The sequence below is a fragment of the Ciconia boyciana genome, chromosome 35, assembly GCF_034638445.1.
Source record: "Ciconia boyciana chromosome 35, ASM3463844v1, whole genome shotgun sequence".
Classification (NCBI taxonomy): domain Eukaryota; kingdom Metazoa; phylum Chordata; class Aves; order Ciconiiformes; family Ciconiidae; genus Ciconia; species Ciconia boyciana.
Genome location: NC_132968.1, coordinates 918,001 through 928,802, shown reverse-complemented (window position 1 = coordinate 928,802; position 10,802 = coordinate 918,001). Strand labels below are relative to the sequence as shown.

Below are 10,802 nucleotides of genomic sequence, written 5' to 3'. Positions count from 1 at the left end.
GAATGTTCAGTTGCACCTTGTCTGTGTTTCTCGGTATGTGTACTGGTATCTGTATGTGCAACGCTGTCTGTAAGTGCAATTGTATTCGTACCTCCAACTGTATCTCTATGGGCAATTGTATCTGTGTGTTTCGGTGTCTGTAGCTGCAGTTCTTTCTCTGCCTGTATCTCTATGTGTAATTGTGCCCATCTCTGTAACTGTACCTGTGTCTGCCATGGTGTTTGTAGCCATATCATCTATATCAGCCCCCATCTCCCTGTCGGGGACTGCCTGTGTAGTTTTCGGTGTATGTATCTGGGCCTCTCCCTGGAAGAGCACATCTGGGTGTAAGGGTAGCTGTGTATGTATCAGTGCCTTTACGTGTAATGGTTCCTCTGGCTGTCATGGAACCCAAGTGGGTAACGGTGTCACTTGCTGTGTCTGCTGCTGTTGGTGTAGTGGAAAGTGCTCTTGTGTCTGTGACTGTACTTGTGTCCTCCATTGTGAGTGTAACTGTACCTGTGTCTGGACTTGTACCTGTTTTGTGCCTGTACCTGCAAGTGAGTGTGAATCAGTGTCTGCAATCACATCAGTCTCTGCGACGGTATTGGTACCTGCATTTCTGAGGGTGCCAGTACCTGGGCCTCTACCGGGATCTGTGTCTGTGCCTGAAGCTGTGTGTTGCACCTGAAGCTGTGTGTGCCTTGCTAGGGGTCTGTGTCTCTGCACATGGACTTGCAATGGTTTGTGTGTGTGCACGTGTGGTTGGTTTGTGCATGTGTCCATGTAATTCCCTCTCTAGCTGAAATAGCATCAGCAAGGGTATCTCTGATGGTTCTCTGCACCACTCATGGTCTCGGCATGGGTGTGACTACCTGTAACGATATTGCTGCCTCTGTGCTGGTATCAGGGTCTGCAATGGTATTGGTGATGGCAGCGGTAAAGGCATTGGTCTCTGTATCGGTACGTGTAACGTTATCGACATCTGCAACGGGATCAGTATCTGCAGTGGCATCTGCAATGGTTTTGTCAACTGCAGTGGCACCCGCACCTGCAGTGAGATTTGCTGTGCTAATGGCATCTGCAGGGTTATCAGCAATGGTAGGTGCATCTGCAATGGTGCCTGCCATGGTATTTGAACCTGCAACGCCATCTGCAAAGGTACCTGCATCGGGAAGGCTGTGTGTGCCCCTGTCCTGTTGGCTGCAGCTCTCCAAGGCAGACATCCCCGCGGATGCAGACACCATTGCAGGTAACGTTGCCAATGCATTGCAGATGCAGATGCCATTGCAGATGGAAATGGAATTGCCGATGCAACTGATGGAGATGCTATTGAAGGTGCAGGTGCCAGGGCAGATACCAGTGCAGATGCAGATACCATTAGCGACACCACTGGAGGTGGAGATGCCATGTCAGACACCATTGCAGAGGCAGACACCATAGCAGATGCAGATACCATTGCAGATGCCGTTGACGATTCCTTTGAAGATACCGGCATCGATGCCACTGGAGATGCCATTGCAGATGCAGATACCACAGCAGGCAGCATTGCAGATGCCAGTACAATTTCAGATGCAACTGCCGATGGAGATGCCCTTGAAGATGCTGACGCCATTGCAGATACCAGTGCTGATGGCAATACTCCCTGTATCTTCAATGGCATGTGCATCACTACCTGGCTGTGGAACGGCTCCTCTCTCTGTAATGGTACCCCTTTCAGGCATGAGATCAGTGTCTGTGTTTCCAGGTGTAATGGAAGGTGTACTCGTGCCTGTGGCTCGTCTGGTGTCTCTAATGGTATGTGTCATTCTGTCTGTGACGGAACCTGTATCTCAAATGGTGGGTGTGTTGTGTCTGTACCTGCCATGGCATCTGCCATTGCGTCTGGCACCGTATCTGCAGCTGAATGAGTATCTTTCTCATGGTATTCTGTCTGTGGGTGTATGCGCAATGGCTTTGTCAATGAAATCTGCCATGGCCTCTGCAGTGGCCTCTGCATCTGCAGTGCTGTCTGCAGCTGCAAAGATATCTGCTCTGCAGTGGCATTGGTAATGCTGTGGGTGTCTCCCACGGCCTCTGCATCGACAGTGATACCTGCATCTGCAACGGCATCCGCATCTCCTATTGTACCCGCACCTGACTTTTCCTCAGCAATGGTCTCTGCAGCGATTTCTACAACGGTATCTGCAGCTGGAACAGAATCCACATCTGCAGCACCTGAAATGGCGTCTGTGTTTGCAATTGTATCGGTTTGGTGCCTGCGTCTTCAACATTATCAGGAATGGCAGGTGCTTTTGAGGTCAAGTGCAGAGGTCTATGCAGTGGTTTCTGCAATGGTATTTGAATCTGCAATGCCATCTGCCATGGTATCTGCCGTGGTGTCTGCATCTCCAGTTTAGTCTACATCTGCAATGGCGTCTCCAAGGGTATCTGCAATGGCATCTGCATCTCCAGCGGCATCGCCACCTGCAATCATATGTTCACCTGCAATGGCCCCTGCAATCGTACGTGCAGCTAGAATGGCACCTGCAATGGTATCTGCCATGGCATCTGCGTCAGTAATGGTATCAACAGCTGCTATGATGTCAGCATCTGCAATGGCGTCAGTAATGCTACCTGCAGTGTGCATGCCATGGCATTGGAGGGTAAAGTGGTATCTGCAGCGGTATCTTCACCTGCAGCGGTATCTGCCTCCGCAATGGCATCTGCAATGACATCTGTGCCTGCAAGGGTGCCTGCAACTGCAGTGGCACCTGCAAAGGTATCTGCCATGGTATCTGATCCGCAATGGTATCAGCTTCTTCAGAGGTGTTTAGACCTGCAATGGCATCTGCACCTGTAAAGTTATCTGCACCTGCAGCGGTATCTGCATCTGCTGTGGCACCTCCTGCTGCAGTGCCACCTGCACCTGCAGCGCTGTTTGCATTGGCATCGGTGCCTGCAACAGTTTCTAGAACAGATCGCGCACCTGCAAAGGTATCTGCAGTGGGGTCTGCCATGGTGTTTGAATCTGCAGTGCCATCTGCCATGGCGTCTGCACCTGCAGTGCCATCTGCAGTGGTGTCTGCAAGGTGAATTCATTCTGCAATGGCATCTCATCTGCTGTGATATCTGTGCCCGAAATGGGATCTGCAATGGCATCCGCATTGCTGCTGGCTTCTGGTACCTGCACCTACCATGTTATCTGCCTCTGCTGTGGCATCTGCATCTGCAGTGACATCTGCCTGCATCTGCATTTGTATCTGCAATGCTATCTGCATCCGCAGTGGTATCTGCGGTGGTATCTGCCTCTGCCCTGGTATCTTCCGTAGCATTTGCTGTCCTATCTTCTATGGCACCATCAGTGGTATCTGAGCACGTCCTACAACTGCGGTGGCATCTCCGTGGTATCTGATTCTGCATCTGCAGTGTCACTTGCAACTATTTTTGTGCATTTGCTTGGATGTCTGCATCTGCAAGGGTGTCTAAATCCGCAGTGGCATCTGCAGTGGTGTCTGCTTCTGCAGTGGTGTCTGCTGCGGCAGATGTATCTCCACTGGTGTCTGCCTGTGCTGGTTTTGGCCAGGATAGAGTTAATTTTCTTCATAGTCGCTACTGTGGGGCTGTGATTTGGATTTGTGCTGAAATCAGTGTTGATACCACAGGGATGATTTCGTTACTGCTGAGCAGTGCTTACACACAGTCAAGGCCTTTTCTGCTTCTCACCCCACCCCACCAGCGAGTGGGCTGGGGGTGCACAAGAAGCTGGGAGGGGACACAGCTGGGACAGCTGTCTTCTACTGACCAAAGGGCTATTCCACACCAAATGACATCATGCTCAGCAATATAAAGCTGGGGAAGAAGAAGGAAGGGGGGGACGTTCAGAGTGATGGCGTTTGTCTTCCCAAGGAACCGTGACGCGTGATGGAGCCCTGCTTTCCTGGAGATGAACCCCTGCCTGCCCATGGGAAGGAGTGAATCAATTCCTTGCTTTGCTTTGCTTGCGTGCGTGGCTTTTGCTTTCCCTATTGAACTGTCTTTGTCTCAACCCACGAGTTTTCTCCCTTCAACCCTTCTGATTCTCTCCCCCATCCCACCAGGGGGGAGTGAGCGAGCCATCAGCCATCACTGACATCACAAGCAGCTGCAGAAGCCGGTGGCATCGTCCTGCCCTGTCAGTTACTGAGCCATCAGTGACACCATGAGGAGCTGCACAGGGCAGGGGCCTGCTCCTAAACCATCATCTACTTGGGATCAGGTGACATCAGAAGCAACTGCTCAAGCCTGGAGTCAGCTCCTGCCCTATCTCCTACTCAGGCATCTGGGACACCACAAGCAGCTGCACTGGGAAGGTTCCTGCTCTGGCCCTGTCACCTACTCACGGATATGTTACATCAAAAGCACATTGAACAAACCGCGTGCCTCCTTCTACCTTGTCACCTTCTAATACAGCTATGACATCACAAGCAGGTGCCCAAGCCAGGGGCCTACTCCTACCCTATCACATACTAATATCGATATGACATCACAAGCAGCTGCACAACCCAGGAGCTTGTTTCTACCCTAATAGCTACTAAAACAGAAATGACATCACAAGCACCTGTATGAGCCAGCTGCATGCTCCTGCCCTAAAAGCTACTCAACCACCATGGACTTTGCAAGCACCTGCACAACCCATCTGCAGACTCTTGCCCTAGCAACTACTCAGCCATCAGTGACAACACAGAGTCATGGAATCATAAAATCACAGAATCTTTTAGGTGGGAAAACACTTTTAAGATTATCAAGTCAAACTGTCAACCTAGCACTGCCAAATCCACCACTAAACCATGTCCCTAAGCACCACATCTACACGGCTTTTCAATACCTCCAGGGATGGTGACTCCATCACTTCCTTTGGCAGCCTGTTCCAATGCTTGACAACCCTTTCAGTGAAGACATTGTTCCTAATACCCAATCTAAACCTCTCTTGGCGCAACTTGAGGCCATTTCCTCTCTTCCTATCACTTGTTACTTTGGAGAAGAGACCGACCCCCACCTCACTACAACCTCCTTTCAGGTGGTTGTAGAGAGCGATGAGGTCTCCCCTCAGCCTCCTTTTCTCCAGGCTAAACATCCCCAGTTCCCTCAGCCACTCCTCATCAGACCCATTCTCCAGACCCTTCACCAGCTTCACTGCCCATCTGTGGACACGCTCCAGCACCTCAATGTCTTTCTTGTAGTGAGGGGCCCAAAAGGGAACACAGTATTCGAGGTGCGGCCTCACCAGTGCCAAGCTCAGGGGAACAATCACTTCCCTAGTCCTGCTGGCCACACTATTTTTGTTACAAGCCAGGATGCCATTGGCCTTCTTGGCCACCTGGGCACACTGCTGGCTCATATTCAGCCAGCTGTCAACCGACACGCCTAGGTCCTTTTCTGCTGGGCAGCTTTCCAGCCACTCTTCCCCAAGCCTGGATTGTTGCAGGGGGAGGCGTGAGCCAAGTGCAGGACCCAGCATTAGCCTTGTTGAAACTCATACAGCTGGCCTTGGCCCATCAATCCAGCCTGTCTAGATCCCTCTGTAGAACCTTCCTTCCCTCAAGCAGATCAACACTCCCGCACAACTTGGTGTTGTCTGCAAACTTACTGAGGGTGCACTCAATCCCCTCATCCAGATCATTGATAAAGATATTAAACAGAACTGGCCCCAGTCCTGAGCCCTGGGGACACCACTGGTGACTGGCCACCAACTGGATTGAACTCCATTCACCACCACTCCTTGGGCCTGGCCATCCAGCCAGTTTTCAATGCAGCGAAGCATATGCCCGTCCAAGCCATGAGCAGCCAGTTTCTCCAGGACAGTGCTGTAGGAAATGGTGTCCGAGGCATCACTAAATTCCAGGTAGACAACATGCACAGCCTTTTCCCTCATCCACTAAGCGGGTCACCTTGTCATAGAAGGCGATCAGGTTAGTCAAGCAGGACCTGCCATTCATAAACGCATGCTGACTGGGCCTGATCACCTGGTTGTCCTCTACGTGCTGTGTGAATGCACTCAAGGTGATCTGCTGCTTAACTCTCTGCGGCACTGAGGTCAGACTGACAGGGCTGTAGTTCCCTGAATCCTCCTCCTGTCGCTTCCTGTAGATGGGTGTCATATTTGCTAAGCTCCAGTCAACCGGGACCTTCCCGGTTAGAGAGGATTGCTGATAAAGAATTGCAAGTGTCTTGGTGAGTACTTCCACCAGCTCCATCCGTACCCTTGGGTGGATCCCATCTGGCCCCATAGACTTTTGTGTGTCTTAAGTGGTGTAGCAGGTCACTAACCATTTCCCCTAGGATTATGGGAGCTTCATTCTGCTCCCTGTCCCTGTCCTCCAGCTCAGGGGGCTGGGTACCTGGAGAACAACTGGTCTTGCTATTGAAGACGGAGGCAACGGAAACCTCTTGAAGTTGTAAAACGAGTAGTGGCCCGTCGTGAAGGGAGGGGAGAATAACCCCATCCATCAGGACAGGCTGGGTCCTCACCAGCTGAGCAGGAACCCTGAGGAGAAGGGTCTGGACTCTACAAGGGACGACATATGAGCCAGTGGTGCATGCTCACCATGAACAAAGCCAGCTGCATACAGGGCTGCATTAGGAGGAGCATTGGCCACACAGACAACTTGAGTTCTCACCCCTCTTGTCTCAGCACTGGTGTGGCCACACACACAGAGGTGTGTCTCAGTGTGGGGCTCCCCATTTTGCAGAAGTAGGGAGGAATTGGAGAGTGTGCAGAGGAGGTCTGCCAAGGTGGTGTTTGGTGCACATGACCTGTGTGGGATGGTTGAAGGACATGGGCTTCTTTGGCCCAGAGCTGGGGAGGCTCTGGACAATATGGGAGTAGCCTGAGAGTGCTTGAAGGTTGCTTTCAGAGATGGCAGAGCTGTTCTTTGTAGTGGGAAACAGCATGAGAAAGAAATAATGCCACAAAGTGCAGCTTGGGACATCCAGAGTGGACATGAGGAGAAAGAAATGTCACTCCAAGGGCAGTGCTGTTGTGCAACAGGTCACCCTGGGTTAGCCCCAGGCTTTGTGTTTTAAGGAAGAGCCAGGGAGGCTGGAGAGATTCCAGTAAAGGCAGGAAGATGCTGAGGTGAGAGCAAGGTGCAGTAGCAGGGTGGGTGCCTACAGCCTGCAGGGAAAGAGGCAGAGGGGATGCAACACCATAGGACAGCCTGTGGGGGAGATGAGAGCGGGATGTAGAAAGGCTGAAAGCCCCCAGCAGAGAGGAGCTCTTTCTGCCGTTGGCAATGGCTGTTGTCTCTGCCACTGATGCCTCTGAGGAGACACCTTATCCTTTTAGCATTAGGGCCTCATTGCCTCCTTGTCCACATCCAGGAGCCTGGGAGGTGTCGCAGCAGAGTCCTGCCCTTGGCATCACACATCCCCACATCACACGGCCCCAGCAAGAGCCCTGAGCACCGTGTGAGGGACAAGATCTCCCTTCCCAGGGGCTGGGGGTCAGTTGGTTAATGGGGTCAGGGCAAGGCCCTTTACCTTAAAGGGACACATTAAGGTTTGCTCAGCATCAGATCCACCTTTACATTTCCTTTACCTGCCATCTCTGCCTCCAGTTTTCTGCTCTAACCAGTCCCCAGGGAGGCTTTGTCAGTAATGTCCCTCAGTGGGACCCATTAAGGCTCAAAGAAACTTTGCAGTTTGCATCCGACTTCTTCAGAGGTTTCCTCAACTTCTTCTCAGTGTCTGAGCTTCATGGACTTGGCCCCAAAACCACCAGAGAGGTCATTACAACACCTTGGGCTGGTCCTCTGCTGTTGAGCTGTTCCAGGCTCCTGGGATGGAGGGAGTGCATGGCAAGCAGGAAGAGATAAGGAGAGACAGCTCTGCCCAGGAGCAGCTCCTCTGCAAAGCACCGCAGGGCTGAGGGCACTGCCTGCAGGCACTGAGTGGAGACAAGCAGGGCAGAGAGAGGTTAAAGGCGGTCTGGGCTGGGTGGATGGCTGAGAGCTGACTGGAGGAGCAATCTTCACAGCCTCTCCACTGTAAGTCTCTCGCTGCACGGCAATGGACATGATCTTCCTGGAGGGGTGTGATAAATCTGTCACAGCCTACAGAGATCTCTCTCCAACATAGAGGAGTAGGACCTGCTCCCGAGCAGGGCTTCCCTGCTGCACTGTCAGAGGGACAGGTAATGACAGTTGCCTTCTCCCGGGGATGGCTGCAGGGGTGTGAAGCCGGGTGTGCAGGCAGGGCTGCCCAGGGCTGTCCTTCAGAGCAGGGTCCCTGCGCCCAGGGGGCTGTGTGCCAGGGCAGGGACTCTGACACTTGCCAGGGCCAGCACTCAGCCTGCCCGGGTGGCTCCGCACAGCGCTGCAGGGAGAAGCTGTGGGTGGAAGGAGCGGCCCCCGTCAGGGCACGGTCCCTCTGCTGTGGAGAGGCTGCTGCGTGGGTCAGGGCTGCTCACAGCTCCACATCACTTCAGGACATTGCCAGAGGCAGATTTTCAAGAAGCACCTCAAGGCAGGTGCTATGTGGAAGGAAAGGTGCTTTCTGAAGCCTGTGCTTTCCGTTTCCTGCTGAGTTTGTGGGGGAACATAGCAATGGAGCTGTGAGGTTTGCACAAGAGACTGAGACCTCTACAGCATTAGACTGAGAGGTCAGTAGGTCTGTGAGGAAGCTGATTCAGTCCCCTCACCAGTTCCTTTGCCTAATGAAAGCCCCATCACTTGTGTGGAATCCTCGTGGTTCATCTGACCTGCTCCTTCTCTGAGATGCTCCTGGGCAGTGTCCTGCTGCCAGGAGGGCTCTGCAGGGCAGACCTGAGCACAGAGCGGGTGGGATTTGGTCTGTGGGCACTGATAGGTAGCAGACATGGGGACAGAGAAGCAGCTCCTGGCAGGGACAGATCCAGGCAGCAGAGACACAGAGCGGGAGTGAGAGCAAAGTGCTGACAGCAAAGGCTGGGAGGGGGGAATTGGGCATCTCCCTGTCAGCCCTTCACTGAACATGTTTTTCCCCTACCAAGTCTGTCAGTCTCCTCTCCCACCCAGCAGAGCCTCTGCCCTCAAGGCGCTGGGGTCCAGGGCAGGAGCTGCCTCCTCTGCAGCCTGAGCTCCAGCAGAGGAGACTCTCCTGAGTGCCCATCTCTCCCTCCCTGGCCTTGCCTCACTTGGCAGAAGCCCTGGGGTATTTCTCCTGCTTTCTCCACCTGCCCCTGCTGCTGCTGTTTTCAGGCTCTCTAGGGATGGGCTTTGCAGCAGCAGCTCAGCAACTGACCCTGCACGTCTTGCCATGCAGCTGTGTCCATGGGAGCAAGGTGCCCAAGGCCTCTTCTAGCCTGGGGGGGTCTGGGCAATGCAGTCCATAGGGTGGGGATAAAGCTGGCTCTCTGTTCAGGACACCCCATCTTCAGGGCATCCAGAAGCTCACAGCCCTTCCCTTGGGAGGGGACTGTGGAGATCGTCTGCATTTTGCAACTGGCTTATCCAGTTTCCTTTCCAGTATCCAGTTTCCTGTCAGGGCAAGAGCTGAGTGTGACCATCCTGTGGCTCAGAGAGGTGTGAGCCAAGGGCAGCTGAGAGCAAGACTGAGGGACAGACCATCTCTCCTCCCTATGCACTAAGGGTCCAGCCCTTTGCCTGCCAGGGCTCTCAGGGTAGCACTTGTAGTGTAGCAGAAAGGCCAAGGATGCCTGCCTTCCACAAACCCCCTCAGGTGGGACAAGGAACAGGAACAAAAGAAAACAAAACAAACCCCCACAGCTCTCCTCTGCAGTCGGGTGAGTTGGGAGGGACAATTGTGAAATAGCATTGATTTCTTGAGGGGATTTAAACAGAGGTCACTCCTGGTTTCTATCTCCCTGTTGGTGCACAGCAGGACTGACTCCTCCGGTGCCCACAGCAGAATCCCCTGCTCCCCATTGGGCCCTCAGCCAGCAAGAAAGAGAGTTGCAGCCAGGCAGCTGCATGAAGGTCTTTCTGGAAGGAGAGAGAGAGGCTGGCGGGGGGTGTTTCTGTGAGAAATGGAGCAGGATTTGCTGAGAGTTGTGTGTCCTAACTCTTCACTGCCTTTTCCTCCTTGGACAGGCCCCCATACCCAGAGGAAGCAAATGTCCAACAGCAGCTCCATAACCAAGTTTCTCCTCCTGGCATTTGCAGACACACGGGAGCTGCAGCTCTTGCACTTCTGGCTCTTCCTGGGCATCTACCTGGCTGCCCTCCTGGGCAACGGTCTCATCATCACCACTGTAGCCTGTGACCACCACCTCCACACCCCCATGTACTTCTTCCTTCTCAACCTCTCTGTCCTCGACCTGGGCTCCATCTCCACCACTGTCCCCAAAGCCATGGCCAATTCCCTGTGGGACAACAGGGCCATCTCCTACCAAGGCTGTGTGGCCCAGGTCTTTTTCTTTTTCTTTTTTATATCAGCTGAGTATTTTCTTCTCACTGTCATGGCCTACGACCGCTACATTGCCATCTGCAAACCCTTGCACTATGAGACCCTCGTGGGCAGCAGAGCTTGTGTCCACATGGCAGCAGCTGCCTGGGGCAGTGGGTTTCTCTATGCTGTGCTGCACACTGCCAATACATTTTCACTACCACTCTGCAAGGGCAATGCCGTGGACCAGTTCTTCTGTGAAGTCCCCCAGATCCTCAAGCTCTCCTGCTCAGACACCTACCTCAGGGAAGCTGGGCTTCTTGTGGTTAGTTTCTGTTTTGCATTTGGTTGCTTTGTGTTCATTGTGGTGTCCTATGTGCAGATCTTGAGGGCCGTGCTGAAGATCCCCTCTGAGCAGGGACGGCACAAAGCCTTTTCTACGTGCCTCCCTCACCTGGCCATAGTCTCTCTGTTTATCA

General features: G+C 53.1%; 1 protein-coding gene across 1 annotated transcript in view; it reads left to right on the top strand.

Moving 5' to 3' along the window:
- The first annotated feature begins 6,591 nt into the window (after positions 1 to 6,591).
- Positions 6,592 to 10,802, top strand: part of LOC140645601 (olfactory receptor 14C36-like) — a 14,156-nt gene continuing 9,945 nt past the window's right edge. The window contains exons 1-2 of the mRNA XM_072849057.1: positions 6,592 to 6,656; positions 10,029 to 10,786. Coding sequence (XP_072705158.1) covers positions 10,052 to 10,786 — 735 coding nt within the window. The 5' untranslated portion in view covers positions 6,592 to 6,656; positions 10,029 to 10,051. The remainder of the gene's footprint in view (positions 6,657 to 10,028; positions 10,787 to 10,802) is intronic.